The sequence below is a fragment of the Tiliqua scincoides genome, chromosome 3, assembly GCF_035046505.1.
Source record: "Tiliqua scincoides isolate rTilSci1 chromosome 3, rTilSci1.hap2, whole genome shotgun sequence".
Classification (NCBI taxonomy): Eukaryota; Metazoa; Chordata; class Lepidosauria; order Squamata; family Scincidae; genus Tiliqua; species Tiliqua scincoides.
In genome coordinates this window covers 50,378,885-50,400,417 of record NC_089823.1, presented here as the reverse complement: position 1 = coordinate 50,400,417, position 21,533 = coordinate 50,378,885, and the positions used below count along the sequence as shown (strand labels likewise).

Below are 21,533 nucleotides of genomic sequence, written 5' to 3'. Positions count from 1 at the left end.
AAAGTTTTTGTAGTTGCAAAAGCTGAAGAAGAGGAAAGAAAGGAGTGGAAACTGATTGAACAAGACTGTGCAGCACACTGGGCAGAAATGAATGCTGTTCCAGAAGTAAAGTTTTATACAATTGTGTCGCTGCAAAAGTACTCCTTTCAAAAGACTGACTTAAAAACAATAACAGTAATACAACTACCATGTAAGTAATTGTCTAGCCCATATTTCAGCATTATTCGCTGGGGGGGAAAAAGCTGTGTTCTCCTTGCTAACAGAGTCAGAACAAAAAAAACATAAACTCAGAGTGAGCAGAGGCAGTGTCCTTTGATCTCTGCATGTAGCAAACTTTGGAGCTATGAGTAAGTGATTCCTAGCCACTTGAAAAGCCAAATATTTAAAACTGTTGTCCTTTGAAGAATGAACTGACTGACATAGAATCAATAGCTTTCTTATTCTAGGCTAATTATTAGCGACTATATATGATAGATGGGAAACATCAAGGCTTGTTTGTTTGTTTTCCCATTTAAAACCTCATTTACATACAGGTGTGTGTTCTTCCATAATTGAATGACAGAGGTACATGTGTAAAATTATTTGGATCAGTGGATCCAAAACATCTACTTTTAGTTACGATCACCAGGAGGATCAACACTCCAAACAAATATTAAATGCAAGGTCAGCAAAACAGCCTCCACCCACTTTTGCTTTTCAGTCACACAGTTTGGGACTACAACGAAGTGGTTCAATTCTGAACACATTTACCAGACAGTAAATTCTATTGAACACAGTAGGATTTACTCTTGAGTAGATGCACACAGGATTACACTGGCAGTCAATCTTATCTGAGAAATGTTCTGTCTGAATATTTTGTTGGAAAAAAGCAAAGGGAAATCCTTAGCGGAAATAATTTAGAAGCCTTTTGGAGACCTACCATTTTTTTTAGGTAAGAGAAATACAGTAGTTTTCAGTACTGTGATTCATCTTTAACCCCAACATGGTCCCATTTTTAAAATCCTAATCTATACTCATCTTTCTAGTTCTTTCCCCACAATTTCTCCTTATCACTCTCAAACTCTCCTGCACTCATTTGACTTATTATAATTGCATCTGTGACACAGCCTACCTTAAGTTGATCCATAATCCAGTTGGGGTCCCAGCTCATTGACTGAAGATCGGTTGCATAAAACAACTTGATCTATTTCAGTACCCTCCTGGTTCGGAAATCCTTGATGCAGGTGCTGGACTGGGGTTGCACTCCCCCTGAAGGAGCAGGTCCGCAGCTTGGGGGTCCACCTGGACTGGCAGCTGCTCCTGGATGCCCAGGTGGCGGCTGTGGCTAGGGGGGCCTTCGCTCAGCTTCGGCTGGTGCGCCAGCTGCGGCCATGCTTGGATTGTGCAGACCTGGCCACAATGATCCATGCCTCAGTGACATCGAGGTTAGATTACTGTAACGCACTCTATGTGGGGCTGCCCTTGAAGACAGTTCAGAAACTGCAACTAGTGCAGAATGTGGCAGCCCATGTGGTTACTGGAAGTAGGCAGTTCGACTCTATCAGTCCACTTCTCCAGCGGCTGCATTGGCTGCCCATTCATTTCCGGGCCCAATTCAAGGTGCTGGTTTTAACCTTTAAAGCCCTATACTGCTCTGGGCCAGGGTATCTTAGACATCACCTACTCCCATACAATCCGGCTCATCCTCTTGGGTCATCAGAGAAGGCCTTTTTGCAAGTGCCGCTGCCTAGGGAGGTACGTAGGGCCGCGGCAAGAAATAAAGCCTTCTCAGTAGTGGCACCAACGCTATGGAACTCCCTTCCCCTTGACTTAAGAATGGCTCCCTCTCTTGAGACTTTTTGGCGAGGCCTGAAGACCCTTCTGTTTAAACAAGCCTTCTGAGTTCTCGGCCTTTTTAACATCTTTTAATATTTTTTACAGGTCTGATTCTTTTATGATTTGCTGCTGCTCTATGCTCTTTTTACCTGACTATTTTTTATCTGACTGCTGTTTTTATGATACAGTATGTGTTAATATGTTTTTACTTGTTTTAAATCAAGTTTTTAATCTGTTTTAACCTGTTGTAAGCCGCCTTGAGTCCCTTCGGGGAGAAAGGTGGGGTAAAAATAAAGTTATTATTATTATTATTATTATTATTATTATTACTACTACTACTACTACTACTACTACTACTACTACTACTATAAAACCAGTTTACCTGCAGTGATATTATTCATTACGGAGAATTGGTTATAAGACAACCTATTATAGACTTGCATGTTCCACACTGTAGATTAACAGAATCAAATTATTTTCAGAGCAAAATGCAGAGAGAGATAGAGATTAGTTTGCTTGTTAGCAATTAGGACGGCCAACAAAGAGCTTTTTTTCACATATCAGTCAACATGGCACAAATTTATCTTTGTGTATATGTTAGCCTTCCTCCAAGGACCTCAGAAAAGCATACATGGCTCTCAAAACAACCCTGTGAGATAGGTTAGGTGAGAAATAGTGACTGGCCTAAGTTCACCAATAAACTTCATAGCTGAGCAGAGTTTTGAACTTAGCTCTACCTGTTCCACATCCAGCATTCTAATCACTACACCAAACAAGAGGGAACTATTTTATGTGTTCATACTCACTTTTTAAAAATGACAACAAATAGTACGCAGACTGCTGTAGATAAAGGTCAACTGCTGATGAAATGCTAATCCATAATTAAACTATGGTTTAGTGCAGAACTTCCTAAAGTGGGCATCATGACAAGTCCCTGGGGCACTGTGAGGCATGCGTCAGCTCAGCAGCGCAATTGTAGACACAATGAAAAAGACCAGGGAGTAGAGGCTCCGCTCCATGGGCTGCAAATAGTTTCACTTGCTGGGGGGGGGGCACCCTTACCTGTTTTATGCTGATTTTAGGGTCTTCAGAGGTGTAATGATTAGAATGCATAGAACCTGGAAGTGCTGATGAAGTCATGACATCATGCTTTATCAGCACTTACTTCTGGGTTCTGCGACCTGTGACCAGTGCCTGCAGGAGAAAATTAGTAGTGAGGGGTGGGCGGGGTTGAAGCTATTTCTGGTTGAAGGTTGCAGTTCTCTACTCTTACCTGAAAGTAAGCCCCATCAAACAAAATGAGATTTACTTCTGAATAAATATACATAGGATTATACTGTAAGATTACTATCAAGTACTTTGTGCCTTTCCAGTGCAGGAAGCAAATCTACCACTTTTATTACCAACTAATCCTAATGAAGGAAATGTTTTCCAAGTTGAGCAACAAAAAAGCATTATAAATAGTGTTAAATGATACCTATTTCACTTACACAAATGTTACTTGGGAGGACAGCAGTAAAGCACACTCTTCTGTAGAAGAAGTTACAGACTCTTGCCATGAAATGACTGAAACAGGAAACTTAAGCAAAGTTTGTTAAATTATCAAATGCTGATAATGTGATCTTAACCACATTCTGTTAACTTGTCTTTGTTTTCAATCAATCTATTCTGCAAAATCTTTCAACATAATTCATTCAATAGCTTGTCTGATACGTCCAAAACTTTTAAATTACTCAGTTTGGAGTAATGACCATATTGTGATACACAGTAGTAAGTGGAAACTGAAATTCAAATGTGGACAAACACAGTCAGCTAACATAACCTACCACTCAATAAGAATCTTCAGTACATAATGCAAATGAAGCAAAGTGCAAACTTAAAACGAAGCCAACAAGGATCACACAATCAAAAGTGACTATAACCTAAACTAGTATAACACAGGCATATATAAAACAAGTTAAGTAGAATCACATCATGACGTAAAAATAAAGAATCCCATTGCACTCAGATGACTAACAAACTCTTGGTAAAGGGGCATTTAAAAACCTGGCAAGTCTCTAGCTATAAAATCCACAACCAACAATTCCACAAGTGGCATGACACCATTTACGGCCACGATGAAACTCACCAACACTCATAAACCTAGCTCAAACAGTGACTGATGACCATTAATCCCCCTATCTCTTCAATGATCTCTCCTTCCTCCATATATCACACCTGACACTTCACTTTACACAAGTGAAAAACTTTAACTGAAGAAATCAAAAATAATCACAAAAGAACCCTGGGCTATAAATTAAAGCAGAGACAAGTGGGTTGGTAAAAGAGGCAAGGGAGACAATTTGCTCCTAGGGACTGTGATTTGCATCCAACTTTGTGGTAAAGTGCACTCCATGAAATAATGGAAACTCCTTGAGCTTTCGACATTACTCAGGAACTGAAGAAAAAGCAGACAGAGGGTTTAAGGTTTAACCCAGTCACCTGCCCTACTCCAACAGAGCAGCAGCCAGCTGCCCTACTGCAAAGTTACCCCGTCTTGTGGGTTATTTCCCATTCAGCACATGGGAAGTAGCTCATTTTCCTCTCCAGACGGTTCTCATGTCACCTCTGATCAAGGGAATAGGTTTCATGGGATTGTAACAATTTTTTGTGGTCAGACTGAGCGATTTAACACATGTGCCAGGCTGCCAGACCTAGCCAGCAACTCTACAGTTATTTTGTAGGAAATTGTGAGCATATAACTATTTACAGAGCTATCCAGAGTTTAGTTCCTGTACAGTGAATATTTACATGCTAGGCCACTTTATACACTTTGAAAGTAACTACAGCCCAAATCTAAAACCAAATTTGTCTGTTCTCTAAAGGTTACCATTGGACTGCAAAGTCTGAGCAGTACAAGCCTTAACTTGCTTACAGACATTAGGAAAGAGAGGACCACTCTGGATGGATGAACAGGCAGTATAAAAAACTGTTTCTACAAAATTATTGGTTAAATCTATGCACAGTTATTCTGCACGCGGTATTCAATAGGCCTTACTGTCAAAAAAACATGCATAACAAACTTTACTTTCAGACATGTGTGCATGTAAGTACATCAATCTGAAATTCAGGACAAGGACAAAGTTAGCAAGTCCAGGCTCTTCACACACAGATTCTAAATGCCTCAATTTAAACTCCCATTTCTTTGAATACAATATCACTCCAAGAACATAGCTCATTCACTGACTTGGGCATAAGTGCCACTGAAATCAACTAGACTTACAGCCCAATCCTAAACGGGTCTACTCAAAAGTAAGTTCCATTATGTTCAATGAGGCTTGCTCCCAAGAAAGTGTTCATAGGATCATAGCCCTATTTCTGTGTCCATAAAGGAAAATAGTTGATGCTAGTTAACACACACACACACACACACACACTGAATAGACCACACTTCTAGGTTTACTTTTTGCCAATACCATGATCCTCCTCCCTTCTCCCCAAATTCTGCCTACTTCCAAATAGATCTGAGAACAAAACTACTTACATCTTAGGGTAGGACAAAGTTGTTTCCTGCAGCTTCTTTATGATCTGTTTTAATTACAGCTCTTGGACACATCAAACAAGAACTAATAGCCCCCTTGTTGCTGACTATAGTAACTAATGGGAGCAGCGGGGATATGTGGGGTAGCAGCTTGTACAACTGATCTAGACTAACCTAGCTGTTCATACATATGGTGATCTGTAAATGAGGAACAGTCCAATCCTATCCACACTTTCCTGGGAGTAAGCCTCATTGACTTTAATGGGACTTACTTCTGAGTAGACATGATAGGATTAGTCTCTAATAGCCCACAGTAAGTGTGGATAGGATTATAGTCTTACAGTGCAATCCTATGCATATATGCTGTTGCGTTTGTACTGTCTAGGAAGCATGTTTGGGATGACAACCTAAGGTTGCAAGCAATCTTATGCCAACTGGTCTTGGAATAAGCTCCACTAAACACAGAAAGACTTGCTCCTGAAATCTGAAACCCATTTACCTGGGGGTTGATCTCACAGAATTTAGTGGGACTTACTTCTGAGTAAATACAGTATAGCTAGAACTGGTCTGTGAAGCAGCACTCCTAGTGAAGGAGGCTCAAGTGCACAGGATTAGGCCCAAGGTGTTAAGTTATCTTCTGCAACTTAAAAGTGGACAGAGGAGTGTTGAAGTGTCTGTGGATCACTGCCATGCCAGTTATCTGATACAAATACCTCTGCTTTTATTCTCTGCCCTTAATCCCCTCCTATTTTTCTCTCTCTAAAAGCTGCAGGTACAAAACACAGCAAAACACAAAAACCCTCAGAGAAATCCAGCTGCACAATCAATACAGCGGACATCCTTTGCAAAGACAGAATGAGCTTAAAAGTTGGGGGGGGGCAGAAGTGAGAGTGAGGAGTGAAGGAAGGAACCAAGGCAGAGAGAGAGAGAGATTGCCAAGCATCTTCAGTCCCTTACTGCTGGACCAAACAAGGGCAGGATCCAGGTCAGGTACTTTGGAACCCCATTGTGTACACTCGGAGACTGAGGCTGCAATCCTAACCTCACTTTCCTGGGAGTAAGAACCAATGAACACAATAGGACTTATGTCTGAGTAGACCTGGTTAGGATTGTGCCCTCAGAGCCCAATCCTATGCATGTCTACTCAGAAGTCAGTCCATTATAGTCAATGGAGCTTACTCTCAGGAAAGTGTGGATAGGATTGCAGCCTATGGGCACAATCCTAACCAAATTTCCAGCATTGGCACAGCTGTTCCAGTGAGGCATGTGCTGCATCCTGCAGGGGGGGGGGGCAGTCACAGAGGTCTCCTCAAAGTAAGGCAACGTTTGTTCCCTTACCTTGGAGTTGCCATTTGCGCTTCCCCTGGGGCTGGAAAGTTGGCTAGGATGGCGCCCTTAGAAGCACATGCTTACCCATCTCTCCTCCACAAACCGGGGAGAACCAGAAGAGCTCAACTTTCAGGGGATGTCACCCCAAATTCAGAAGGAAGGAAGGAAGAAGGATCTGCCCCTTGCACAACCCTAACCATAACCACACCGCCGTCCAGCCCCTCGGGGAGCAGGCATTACCTGAACAGAGGCATATGATTCCCAAGAGAGAGAAGTGAACAAACTCCGCGATCATTGTCTCCAGGTGGAGCCTCTCGATCGTCTCATGCCAAAAGGGAGGGCTGGTGCAGTCGGGGCTGGTGGGAGGGAAGCAGGGCGAGGGCTTCTTCCCCCAAAGCCTCCCAATTTGTAAATCCACAAGCAGCCCCAGTGGAAGGCTTGGGGGGTTCCCAAATCCCCCCCGGAGTTCAACGGGGCTCGCTCTTCTTCTTCTCCAAGAGCCTCTCAGCCCACCCCTCAGCGGGTCTACTCAAAAGTAAGTGCCATCCTGCTCCACGGGGCTTGCTCCCAGGAAAGCGCAGCCTCTATTGTCGGCAGGGGCCGGGCTGCGCTCCAGCTTCTCCCCTCTTGCGCCCGAAGGGGCTTCCCTGGCCGCGCCCGCCGCGGGACCATCCGAGGAGACAAAAGCCCGCTCGGCTCCGGAGGGAGGCAGATGCCCGAGAGCTGCGCCGCAGCGCCTAGCGGAGAGGGGCCGGGGGTGGCGGCGCCGGCGCTTGGAGAGGTCTCGCTGGCTGGGGCGCTGGGCGAGCGCACGGCTGGGAGGAGCGGCTGCGCTGCTGGAGCAGGAGCAGGAGCGGAGGAGCGGCTGCGGTGGCGGCAGTGCGCGGTCCCATCACTCAGGCAGGGCAGAGAGCCGGGAGCCCGAAGCAGCAGCAGCCGGACAGCGCTGGGCACCGGCCGGCATCTCCCCGGCCACGCTGCGCGCCGGGCACCTCTCCTCCTCCGCCCTCTCCAAAGCGGGATGGACACAAAAGGGACGGGGCTCCGGTGCCTGCCAGCAAAACTTCCCAGGGCCGCCTCCTCCTCCTGCAGCCCCTGGTGGTGGAAGGGGGAAGCTCCTCGCCGGGCGGCAGCCTTCCGTCCTGGGCAGGCGCCCCCGAAGAGGTTGCTGGCGTGGGGAGCGCCCTCGCCTCGGCCCCCCTGCCTGCCGCTGACGCCTGAGGGCGCTCCCGCGCAGGCACAAAGCTCCCCCCAACACAGATGCTTTCTTTCCACGCAACTTTCTGGGAAGGAGGAAGAGTGTCTTTGAGACCCACAAAGGGCTGCCTGCCGCTGGGGAGCGCAACAAACCCTGGTATTTTTGTCTTTTTCCTGCTGCCAGCGCAAGACTCCCCCCCAAAAAAAATTCCTCGAGGTCCTACAGGACCTAAAATAGAGGACCCCCCCCCAAATGTCTCTAGTGTTTCTCAAACTGTGGATCACGAGCCAATTTCACATGGGTCCTCATTCATTGCAATCTTTTATTTTTAATATATTAGACTTAAGGCATGTGACTGCATTTGGGGAAATGTTACCCATCTGTACTTTTAACAGGCTACTGTGTATAGGCTTTTGGGCGCAATCCTAACCAACTTTCCAGCTGACTTAGCCACAATGCAGCCGCCAAAGGAAGGTAACAAACCTGCCCTTACCTTGAGGAGGCCCCCTTGACTGCCTTCCCACTGCAGGATGCAGTGCATGCCACACTGGCACAGCTATGTCAGTGCTGGAAAGTTGGTTAGGCTTGCACCCTTTGACAATGATAGGCACTCCTGGGTAAGTGTGGTTTGGATTCCTGACTAAGGTTTTAAAAGTTTCCTGTTTGATTATGTCACTTCCAGTCATGACATCACTTCTGCTGGGTCCTGACAGATTCTTATTCTAAAAAGTGGGTCCCAATGCTAAAAGTTTGAGAACCACTACCTAGGATACTTTTCCTTTAACCTTTTCACTGCTACAGATCTTACAGCCCAAGCCTATCCAAATTTCTAGCGCTGGTGCAGCAGCAATGCAGCCCCAAGGTATACCTTGAAGAGGTCTCTGTGACTGCAGCCATGCCAACAGGGTATGCACTGCATCCTGCAGTGTGGGGGGGGGGGAAGCCAACAAGGCCTCCTCAAGGTGAGGGCATGTTTGTTCCCCGCACCTCGTGGCTGCATCAGCGCTGGAATGTTGAATATAAGGTTGGCCCCCCAGTGAACCCAGATACAGGGAGGATCCATAACAACCTGCTTCCTCCCATTCAGCTACATCCCTCTACCCTCACCAGTGCACATGTGCATGAACACAGTGCATCTCCCCAAATGTGCACCATTGATGGTGTGTGCTGAAGTATATCTGCCCATTGCCTGCCTGATGGCCCCATCCTCTTTTGACATGGTCAGAGTGCACATGAGGGAGATGAGCTTGCTTCCTCTGACATCCAGCACAGCCACCACTTCTCCCCTCTGCCTGCCACTATAAAAAGTTGTGGCACTGGCATAAAACATCAGAGAAGAAGATAAGCAGCTGCCACTCACCACTTACCTCTGCTACAGATTTTCTTCTAATGCAGGGGTGCCCAAACCCCGGCCCTGGGGCTACTTGCAGCCCTCGAGGTCTCTCAATGCGGCCCTCAGGGAGCCCCCAGTCTCCAATGAGCTTCTGGCCCTCCAGAGATTTGTTGGAGCCCGCACTGGCTCAATGCAACTGTTCTCAGCGTGAGAGCAACTGTTTGACCTCTCGCGTTAGCTGTGGGATGAGAGCTTCCTCCACTGCTTACTGTTTCACATCTGTGATGCAGTAGCGGCAGCAAAGGAAAAGCCAGCCTTGCTTTGTGCAAGGCCTTTTATAGGCCTTGAGCTATTGCAAGACCTTCATTCATTCATATAAGTTCATCTTTAATATATTCATTTATGTAAGCATATGTAAATTTATTCAAATTTTAGATGTAAATTAATTCTTTTTTTTCCCTGGCCCCTGACACAGTGTCAGAGAGATGATGCGGCCCTCCTGCCAAAAACTTTGGACACCCCTGTTCTAATGTCTCGTACAAGGAATGTTGGGAGAACTCTCCCGCACGGGAGAATGGCACATGGGATGGTGCCACCATGCCCCCACAGGCTGCTCCTTGGCTGGAGATCTTGCAAGGATATTCCTGGCGACTCAGGAAGCTCTGCAAGATATTGGGCCTGCAAGATGGTAGCGCCTAGGAAAACCACCTGGGCCTGGGGATGGAGGCCCAGGCAGGCTTAAAAGGAAGAGAGGGGATGAGGGAGGAAAAAGCCAGCTACAGAGGCACCCAGATGGGAGCAGTGGGAGGCGATACCTCCCTGGACAGAGTAGAGAAGGTGGCAGCAGCACCTCTCCAGAGCATTCCAGGCCACCTGGCTCAGGAAGAACTGCTTTTATGGCAGTCTGATGGTTCAACAGGAGGCTTACCCCTGGGTAGCAGATGGGCACAGATGGCGTTCTGAACCTAACTATTTCCTCCACTGCCCCCCCATTACCTGGCAGTGGTCACACAAGTTACCTCAGCTGCTTCTTCATTTCTTCTCCTTGGCCTGGAAATAAAGAAGCATGGAGGATTCCTTGCTTCCTTTTTCCAGTCCCCATTCTGTTACTTTTTGAAAAAAGTAACAAAAAGAAAAAGTAACTTTTTCAAAAAGTGCCACATTTTTTGAAAAAAGCAATGTGGCAAAAGCAGGGTGGTGTGGGAGGACCAGAAACAGTGGTATTGCCAGCACATGTGCCCCCTGGGGTGGGCGTTGGCCCCACCACATGATACTCTCTCCATGTGACACTGTGTACTCACTGTGTACTCACTGTGTACTCACTGTGCCCATCATCAGTGGCCTGGGCCTGCCAGTACCTAGTGCATGGCACCCAGAAATGGTTCAGCAATGACACGGTGATGTCAGTGTCACCACCGAATTGCTTCCAGGGACACAATTTGCAGCCGTTTGGACACAGGGACAGGCAGGAAGGCCCTTCCCGGTCAAACCTGGCAGGGGCTTCTGCTTTGTGGAGGCTTGGGCAGAATGCTTGTCAGCCCCCAGGATGCAGCACCATGGGCAGACTGCCCCCATTTGCTACATGACTTACCAGAAGTACCCTGGCAAAGAAGTCACTTCTGGAGCTTCTGCTGAGCTGCAGGTAGAGCCACACCTCAGGAACTTACATTGCTGTTGAGCTATGGTTGGAGTGGAAAGTACTGCTGTTTCCACCACACATGGAAGGGGAATTGCCACCTCTGCAGCCACTACATCAGCTAAGGAACAGACAGGGAGCTGATTTGGGGGGAACTTCCAGGTGGTGGGAAGAGAAAGTTGTTAAGCTGTCCAGTGGGGAAAGTTTGGGAAGTAGAGGGATGAGGAAGCCTGAGGAAGGGGCTTAGTAACGATAAGAGAAAAAGAAAACTCAGAGGCTAGGTTTCATCTAGCAGCATCTCAGACAAAGGAAGAGTTTGTGCCAGACTTGTAGGCGAGCGCTATTTTCCATCATGTACTGAAATTATCCACTATTTAAATGTAGAAGCCAAAGGTGGTGAATCAACCAAAAAGGTGAATTTTAGATTACAGAATTCAAATGCCACTTCAGAATATTCAAAATACCTCATCTATATTGTTTCAGCAATTCTTACAAAGACTTGTAAGCACAGACCATTATGATTAGTCCCAGACTGGAAATGAGGAAATCAGGGGTGTTGGCTTCTTGTTTAATTGAAAGAACGCAACAACAAACTGACTCTGAGCATTAATTTTTTGGATTTGTATGATTTATCTTGGATCCTCAGTCAAAGACAGAACTGACTATGAGTCCAATCCTATTCTTTCCCCCTCCTCTGCTGATGCAATATGGTTACCACTGTATCCTGTGGGGTGGGGGAGTTGCAGAGGTCTCCTCTGGGTAAGGAAAAACTTCTTAGGAGCAAGACTCTGCAGCTTGTGTGTGTGTGGGGGGGGGGGGTCTACTTGCACCTGCAATAGCTAAATAGCATACATCCGTTTGACTTGGAAACAAGCCCAGCTATTCCCCCTCCCCCAATTGAGAATTAGCTTGGCTTATTTCTGAGCCAAACCAAATTGACCCCTTTAAGCTCCACTTACCAGACTGTACAGACAGCCATATCCAGTTCTGGCAACAGCAAGCTACAAGCAGAAGGAGAAAGATTTTCCTCCATGTTCCCTTCCAGATGCTTGGCAAGCTGGGCAACAAGCAAGGCCAAGAGCAATGACTGCAATTTCAGTAGCTCTTGAAAAATCTACTGAAGAGCAACTGGTGGTCTCCTAGCCTGATGCACTTATGCAAGGTATTAGAGAGGAGCAGTGGCATAACAAGTGTATCTGGCACCTGGGGCCATGACATTGGACATCACACCCCCCCCCCCCAGAAATGTCTAACCCGGAAGTAACCATGGTGATGTGATGTCACCACCAATTATGTTCAGGTTTAGGATGTGCTCAGAGTGGTTGCAAGCCACTCAGATCAGCCAATGGCTTTTTCACTTTTTTGTTTTTGCTGGACAAAAAAGCTGTTGGCCGCTCAGAGCTGCTCACAATTGCTCTGAGGGAGAGAGGTGCAGGAGAAGGTACTATGGTGCAAGGAGGTGTCCTCGCTGACACAATACCTTCTCTTGCACCCCTGCGCCTCGGGATCCATCGTCAGGGGTGCAGGTTGGCACCCTCTGAAGGCAAGGTTCCCTTAGGTACTGGAGAGGGCAGGAATATTTTCCCCTTCCTTCTCACCACAACTTGACATTACTAGAACATCGCTACTGGCCACACCAACCTGGTAAATGAGGTTGAAGAGAGGATTTGATGGGTTATATGGCTTGGGAGGGGGTGAGAAAGGAATTCAGATCTGAGCTGGAGAAGAATTTCTAGTTGAGGTGAGTATTAGAAGCCCTAGAAAACTCATGCTTCTAAGCCCGCAAGTACAAATTGGAGATATCTCTCTTTATCTGTTCAGTGACACATGGTACTAAACTACTTGATGTCTAAGGGTCCAATCCTATCCAACTTTTCAGCACCAAAGCAGGTGCACTGTAGCCCCGAGGTAAGGGAATAAATGTTGCCTTATCTTGAGGAAGCCTCCATGAATATCTCCCACATCAGGATACAGTGCACACCCTGGTGGTACAACTGCATCGGCACTGGAAAGCTGGATAGTATTGGAACCTAAAGTGTCAATAACTTTTCAGAAGCAAGGGTTGGCAGAAAATGAGCAAAATAGTGTTTCTTCATACACTGAAGAGTCAACAATCATTCTGTTTAATTGGTAGAGTAGTTAATATTCATAATTTGAGAACTGGACATATTGCTGAATTCAGGTAGTTGAGGAATGGCTCAGGAATCACCTGTCTTTTTCCCAATCAAATGTACTTAAGTTTCCTAGTCAGTGTCCATCCAGGACATGGTTCACTTCAGAAAGATTGCTACCTCAGATGCCTTCACTCCAAACCATGAAATCCTGATACTGGTGTGATGTGAATTGACATCTGCTGAATCCCAGTGCCTGTTATTTCCTCGACCCAGGAAAAAGCTCCACATAATAAATACCATGTATGAGTTACTGGGTTGCTGTAATTCCTTCTAATAGTTAACACAGTTGTTTAAGTGCCTAGAAGTATAGAAGCAAAACAGGGTCACACTAAGCAAGATAATGATTTTCACATAGTTTAGAACTCTCTAAGCATACAGAATTATATGTTTGAAAATTAAAAGAAAAAACATACCCCCCCCAAAGGGACTATAAGCCAGTGTTTCCAATTTTGTTATTGTCCTTTTTTGTTGTTGTTCTTAAGGAAAATGAAGGACAGGGGAGAGAGGGAACAGACTTGCTTGAAAAGTTGTAGTAAGTATCCTGGGGGAAGAATTTTGTGTCAGATACTCCCCTCCCTGCACAATACTTCAATGTTCCACCTCCTGGACTGTCCCACCATCCTCAGAGAGCCAGCTTATACCAACTGCCCTGTGGGGAAGCTGGACTGGTTTTACGGTAATAAATTTATTTCTTTTGTTAATACTGCAGGCTGCTTTGGTGACTCATGTTGAAAGGGTGGGATAGAAATCAAAAATAAAAAACAAAGTAATAAAATGTCAAGATAAAGGGATGTTTAAATAGGCAAGGACATTTCAAAGATCATTTTTTTCCCCTTACTCTCTAGAACCACCTTCCACGAGTGCTATTCATGGCCCAATCCTATGCAAAGGAGGCAATGGAATAACATGTGTTCTGCCAGCGCATGCCATTGCAAAAGCACAGAAAAGCACTTTGAAATCATGTTCTTAGCCAACATGCTGGCTGAAGGTTCCAGGGATGCCCACTGGACCAGGTAAATTCAGCATAGGGGCAGGAGAGAGCAGGGAGGTGGTGGAACTGGGAGGAGATGAAGGCAGGGGATTGGTGGAGTAGGCCCAGGAGGGGGCAGGATTGGCAGCACTAGCATGTGCTGTACCCTATTCCAGGTCTGATCTGCCTGCACAGATCAACTTGGACTTACACCAGAGCTAGTGCAGGTCCAAGTTGATCCACTGTAGCTGCTGGAGCTGATCCCCAGGAGACCTCCAGCAAGCCAAAACTGCCCTGTGGGATGTGGTGAAGCCCGTGCACTGCTGCGTGGTTGTTTAATTATGATTGGGCTGTTAGAGATAGATAGATTAGAGTGCTGCATGCCCCCCAGCATCCTCAACATCTCTTCTCCCTGAAACAAGGCTCTTTATCCTCTTTGGTGCTAGAGAAACACTGCAACATTTTGTTGCAGGTCTTCCTTGTACATTGTAATTGTTACCTCAGGTGGTTAAAGCGCCTATCAGATTTGAAGGAATATGGGGCCACCCAAAAACGAAGTATTACACATACTTGGCAGCCTACTTAGGCATGCAGAAGTAAACAAGTTTGTAAACTAAACGAAAGAAAGAGAAAAATCTCTCAGGCACAGAGCTGTGAGTCTCCAAGACATAAGAGCAGCAATTTTCAACCAGTGTGCTGTTGCATGTAGGTATGCCACAGGAATTTGGAGGAGGGTCAGACTGGGGATGTGAGGTTCAGATTGTAGGACCATTGGGGATGTGAGCCTCCCAGCACTGTTTGCCTTGTCAGTTGAAAAGAAAGAAAGAAAAAACCACGATGGTGTGCATTGACAATTTAAGCACCTTGTTGGAGTGCCATGAGATGAAAAAGGTTGAAAATCACTGCCTTAGATAACACTGAAGGCATAGAACGTTTAAGATACAAAATGTTAGAGAGTTCATTAAAAGCTCTCTCTCTCTCTCTCTCTCTCTCTCTCTCTCTCTCTCTCTCTCTCTCTCAATGGAGATTGGGAGAACAAAAAGAATCGGCTTGTTCAAGCCCTTAAAAACTTGCACTAAGTAACCTGAATAAGAGGGAGTTGGGGATGAGTGCTGTGAGGTTAAAAATGTCTGTCCCTGCACTATTCAGGAATGTTGCAGGAGGAAGGATCAGCACACTCTTTTTTTTTCTCTTTCTTACTCACAAGAACCACCACCCATTCCTCTGCAGCCAGTCCAAACACTGTCATCCAGTACTATATAGTGCTATATAATACAGTAGAAGGGGGTCTCAAGGGATTAGGAAAGGGGGAGGGGGAGTGTGCTTTCCCTCTCCTGAAGCATCCTTCTCTTCTTTCCTTGCATCACCAATGCCTGAATATCACTACAGCCTGGCTAAAGTCCTGAACAGGGAAACTGGCAGTTTGGTTGGTGTCGCACTGCAAAATTTTGTGGCAAATCCTACCTGCTTATGTATGATAAACCCAGATGTCAGATATTTTATCCCATGCCATGGACAGGAAAGCAACCTTTACTTCAATATATTTGATAGATGGCAATTGTTCCACTTTATATTATATGTAGCCCTTAACACGTAGGTTTGTATTACATTCATATTTGAAAAGATACAGGGCCCCATCCTACCCAACTTTCCAAAGTCAATGCAGCCATGCCAATGGAGCATGTGCTGCACCCTGCAGTGCAGAGGGCAGTCACAGAGGCCTTCTTAAGGTAAGGGAACATCTGTTTCTTTACCTTAGGGCTTCATTGCAGCTGCATTGGTGTGGGGCCACAGTTACTGAAATGGATTAAACACACACACACACACACACACACACACACACACACACGGGGGAAGAGAGAGAGAGAGAGAACAAAAATAAGACTGCAATCCTATCCACACTTACCTTGGAACAAGCCCCACTGAACACAGTAGGATTTACTTCTGAATAAACATGCATAGCATTGCACTGTCAGGAAACTTAAATTTTTAAAGGTCAGGGTTTTATTCCCCTCATCCATGTTATTCACCGTTTCTATTTGTGAAGATGTTCAGTTTACCACCCACGTAGTAGATGACTCTAATCTAAAACCATTAAGAACAGTTCATCCACCCAGATACACATACCTGGTTTCTGACTCACCCAGAGGCTGTCATTATAACATTACTGGAATTGCTGTACACTGCAGACTACACATCATGACCTCCTAATTCTTTCATCACTACTTTCAGTTAATTACTAGATTCCACTGCAATATTTCACAGCTCCAAAAGACCAGCTCCTTAAGGGCTGGCCCAGATGGCGGTTTCCCACGCTTATTATTTGGCAGCCTATTGCACAGCTAGGAGTATGGGGAATATTATGGTGAAATGCATGTACCTTTTCCCAGGAGACACCTGCACTATGAGAATAGGGAGCCAGTCCGGGACATTGCGTAGCTTGACTGGTGTCAGCTCTGTGAACTGATGCCAACAGTCATCCCTACATATATTGGCTGCAGAAACTGGAAGCACTTCTGATCCCCAATATGAGAGCAAGTCTGGGCATGTTGTAACGCCGGTCTCTCAGGCATGTTGTTTTCCATGTTCCCAATGCAGAAGTTTTCACCCTTCCCAATGGCCTGTAGGTTACATGTGGATATGGCTATGGGTTTGATATATGACCCAGCAGTCACTGATTATATCAGACCCAAGTGCTGGTGCAGCAGCCATCACAAGCTTGCTCAGCATTAGACAATGAGGGTGAGGGGGAATATCATCAACACACTGCTTTCAACCTCAGGACCATTGTTTTCAGGAAACATAATGATTCAGCCTTTTGTATGATTCACAGCTACACATATCAAAACCCACCAGTAGACAAATACCTGTTTTTGAAGTGTATCACATTTGCATGTAATATCATAGCCAAATGGTCTTCAGTATCTGAAAGAATGACAGCTTTCTTGTTTGGGTACTTGGTTTAGCTTGCTTGCTAGTTCATACAGAACTTTAAGGACTGTAATTTGGGGAGCTAGATTTGGAAACCACGCTGAGGGCGGGGCGGGGGAAAACAGAATTCTGTGCACATTCTAAATGTAATAATACATGTTTTTCTTGGAGGTTAAGCATGCATTAAAAGTTTGTTTTAAGGAAGTTTTCCAAATTGCTCTCATGGGCTGTGACATCCATCAGATACCATGAAAGCAGTTTGCTCAGACTACTGGTTCATGACCCCACTATGATGAGCTCATGTCTTTTTACAAAACAGTTCTATTTCCAGCTGACAAGTTTGGGCACCCACCCTTCCACTGAGCTACTGTATGAAGGTGATGATATTCTTCCTGGCAGCTTTACCATCTACCATTATAGTGGGGCTCCTGAGCAGAAAATGTATATAGTTGTAGCTTGAAAGGTAGCAACCAGGCTAAGCCAGTAGCAATACTGGAAAAAGTCCACTGGGACTTTCTGCACCAGCTATTTTATGCTTGAATTCTATACACTTGCACTGTCAGAGTGCTCAGAGAGAGGGTGAACTTTAAAAGTGCCATTTTGGAATTTGAAAGAAAAGGAAAGCAATAGTCTTCAATATTTTCTGAACCAGAACCTAGAACATGAGATTTATTTTTAACTTTTCACCATATCTTCATTTTTCTTCTTTGCTTCTCTCTTTTCTTCTTCTTTCTCCATCCTGCCCCCACTGCTTTCTCTCTCTCTTTCTCTCCTCTTAAAAAAAACACAACCAAATTCTAAATACAAAAATCATGGCAGTGCTGCTGCTGGTGTGGAACATGTTAGCTCATAGTATGGAACTGTTGTGGAAGCTCGCATTTAGCATGGGCACAATTGTGAACACTCAAACCATAGGAACAATCTGTTCTTGCTTAGGAAACGCAAAGAGGTCTAAAATATGAGCTTGCAAGCCACATGTTCCAAGGCCACCTTCCAAGTAGAGTCTCCCTATCCCAAATATAGTCCTCAGAAGTTTTCTTCTATGAGAACTGGTGTGCCTCCTTGTGTCCTGGCCAAATGCATGGATATTTGAACATAATATGCAAGAGTGTTGGAGATAAGCTAAGAAAAAATAAATAAACTAGGTGACCAAGAAAGAAATTAGAACAAAGGCCAAACTTACATTTGGTGGACAGAATAGAGAAGAGAAGGCTGTAACAGTGGTCTGAGCCTAAAGAGTGATTGGTGATGGCTCATACATGGTTTCAGTGGAAAAGATGGGAATTATGTAATATAAGAAAAGACAAGCAGCAATGTTTGAAGCCAAAGCAGCTTGCAGTGCCAGAGACAAAAAGTAGTGGAAATGGGGCCAAGTCAAATAAATAATGGCAGCAGTTGGAAGGCATACAGTATTTTGGAAAGGAGCAAAATTCTGCAAGAAGCAGGGTTTCAATGTCGTATTTCAAGTCCCCTCCCCAAGAGTAAAACCCTGCAGGGGGAATAACTGCTTTGGGAGGGAAGGTTTGGAACACAGAACCATCGGAAAGGAGGGGAAAAGTGTCTCCCTTCCCCTGTTGTCTCTCCATTTCCAGTTGGGAGCAACTGTTTGCTCCAGTTTGCTCCCATCCAAAGTGCTTTTCAGGGGAGAAAAGAGTCATTGTAATATGGTTGTATGCATTTATGCATAACATATATTTGGGTCCTGTTATTCACAATATTACAATGAGTGGTGCAGACTCCTGCCCCAATATGCCCCCTACCCAACTCCACAAAATTTCAGTGGGTTCCCTCTCCCTTCCCACATTCTGCTGTTATCTATAGCTAAAGCTGTGTCTGGGCACAATCCTTCTAAGTTTATTCATATTATAATTAGTGCAAAGTTGTGCAGTAGTCTTCCAGAGTGCTCCAACCGATATTCTTTCTAGACTAGAGTATAAAACAGAATTTGAATGTAATTGCTTCTTTGTTCTTTAATATTAGAGCTGGATATATACTGTGCTAATCATCTGTTTTAATTCTTTTAAGTTTAAATAATGCACAACAGCTGCATAGCTGAGAGAATTCTTAGCCTATAGAAATTCATGGAACTATCCATATATGATTGACTTTAATTTTGCAGATGTTCTCACAAAAGTATTGAGACGGTTTTTGTTCACAAGATTCTCGCACACGTACCATTTAACACACTGTACGGCTGTACACACTGTACGGGTCAATGTATGGCGTTCAATTAAATGGTAGAAGAATAGAGTGCTCCACTGCCATTTTGTACTGCTATCTTTTGGCCAAACCCATATAATTGTACATGCACAGAGTTTACAATTTCCAAAATTCAAGTCTACAACAGTATTGAACATGTTTCACATATTAAAATCATAGAATCAGAGTTGAAAGGAACCTACAAGATAATTCAGTCCAGCTTCTTGCCAATGCAGGCTGTCCACAACTACAACAACCCTGACAAATGGCTATCAAGTCTCTGCTTAAAGATCTTCAACAATGGAAAGTCTACCAGCTTCCAAGGCAGATTGCAAAGAATTCTTGCCATCAAGCAGTCCTTCCTAACATTTAAGTGAAATCTTCCTTGTGATTTAAACCCATTTACCTAGGTCCTACCCACTGGAGCAACAGAGAACATTACATCTTCCACATGACAGCCCCTCAGATATTTGTATTTATATCATATAGCATCTTAACTGTCTCTTCTCCAAATGAAGTGCGCACAACTCCTTCAAACTTTCCTCGTAAGACATGGTCTCCAGTCCCCTTATCATTCCAGTCACTCTCCTCTGGCTCTGTTTCACATTGTCAATATTCCTCTTAAACTGTGGTGCCCAAAATTGGACATAATCAGGGCCTAGGAGAGGGGGGTAAAGGGGGCAATTTGTAACCGGGCCCAGGCTTAAAAAGGGGGCCCATGAGCCAAAGGAGGGGGCCCAGAAATTTCCTGGGATCTTACATTTTCCTATCTACTCAGACTTGCTGCCCTCACGGGATGCTGGGGATACTACCCCTAGCAAGCAGCTGCAGCTACTGCAGCTACTGGCAAGTCATATATGCTGGGCTGAGGAATGGATACATGATACTTCTTAACAGTGTCAAATCTGGGAGGAAACTGGCCTGCTAAGGGAGCTCTTTGGCTTGTGGATCTGCTTACCATGAAGGAATGTATAGGAGCTCAGGGACACAGCTGCAGGACTACAGCTGCTGCAGAAGCAAGTTTTGGTATTCACAGGACACTCTCCATTCTAGTGTGAGCCTAAATATGATGATGCTAATTTTCTGCATGATTTTCTATATTTGAAAGATTTTAGAGACACGTAGGAGTGTGTTTGGTTTTCCATATTACTGTATCTAGTTGTCATTGCCACACGGGTGGGTAGACCTGGGCTTCAAAGTCTTTCCAACTGTCTCCACCCCCCCACCCTATTTCACCCCTCCCTGCCCCACTCTGCTCACCCATCACCACCCTCCCCTGCTCTGTTTCACTCCTCCCACTTTGCAAAAGGGCCCAAAAGCAACTTCATTACCCCTAATAAAATTCACCTCAGAGGCCCTGGACACAATATTCCAAGTGGGTCTGGTTAAAGCTCAAATACAGTGATACCATTACTCATCACAATCAGGATACTATATTCCTGCAGATGCAGCCTAGAATCACATTTGCCACTGAATCATATTCATCTCTCACTAGGTAAAACCTCTTATATCACACTGGCCAGACATGTATCCCCAATCTTTTCGTGCTTTTGATTTTTCCTACTCAAAGTTAGCACTTTACATTTATCTCCAGTGGAGTTAATTTTGTTAGTGTTCGCACAGTTCTTTGTTTTCTAAAGATAATCTTGGATCCTGTTCTTGTACTCTAGAACAGTGGATCTTAAAAAAATTTTTTTTGTCTCCGGAGCCTTTTCCAATCTTAATGGAACACGCATTGAGAAATAAGAATATTAGCTACCATTGCAATTTTGGTAGGAGCCACTAGGAGGGATGCTGTGATGAATAGGGACAGTTGCCCTCCCTCTGCAAAGTACAGGGGAGCCACTACCTGAAAGTTGTCTCTGTGTAGTAAACAAAGGTTAATTCAGTTATAAAGGGTACATTACAGTTTACACGACTTCTTTCCAACACAGAGATTCATGAAGGGCCTTCATCTGAGACATCCTTGTACAATGTAGTTATACTACAGACAAATCCATGGTAATAGTGTGTGTACAGTATCGATAGCTAAACATTAGTCTGTAAATTTCACACTTATGGTGTCTTCTAAACTATCTAATGCTTAATGCTTAGAAGTTGTGCTATGAAATATTTCAATATGTAAGCTGTAAATTTCAAGCAAACTCAAGCTCTGAATTTAATTCAGCATGCTTCATCATGGTTATTTTTTTAATTATTTTTCAATTATTTGTTGAACAAATTACCAAAATGTGTAATTTCTAAACAAATATTATACAATATTTTGCATTACCTCCATTGATATTTAGATGGGCGCTCTGCACTGTAAAACTCTTTTCTTAATCTATGTTTTACATTTGAGCCATGCCAAACTTTCCAGGTTGCCATATGCAGTTTGGGAAAGAGTGTTAGGGTGTCACCTAGTGGAATGTACATACTCTCAGTAGAA

General features: G+C 44.6%; 1 protein-coding gene across 4 annotated transcripts in view; it reads right to left on the bottom strand.

Annotated features, from left to right (window-relative positions):
• Positions 1-21,533, bottom strand: part of ROBO1 (roundabout guidance receptor 1) — a 699,165-nt gene that overhangs the window by 360,942 nt on the left and 316,690 nt on the right. For 3 of the 4 annotated variants that reach the window (XM_066622669.1, XM_066622671.1, XM_066622670.1), the window contains exon 1: positions 6,905-7,390. The exons of the other annotated variant lie outside the window; for it this stretch is intronic. In XM_066622669.1, coding sequence (XP_066478766.1) covers positions 6,905-6,959 — 55 coding nt within the window. In that variant the 5' untranslated portion in view covers positions 6,960-7,390. Of the gene's footprint in view, positions 1-6,904; positions 7,391-21,533 lie in introns of those variants that run through there. 4 annotated transcript variants of the gene reach the window in all.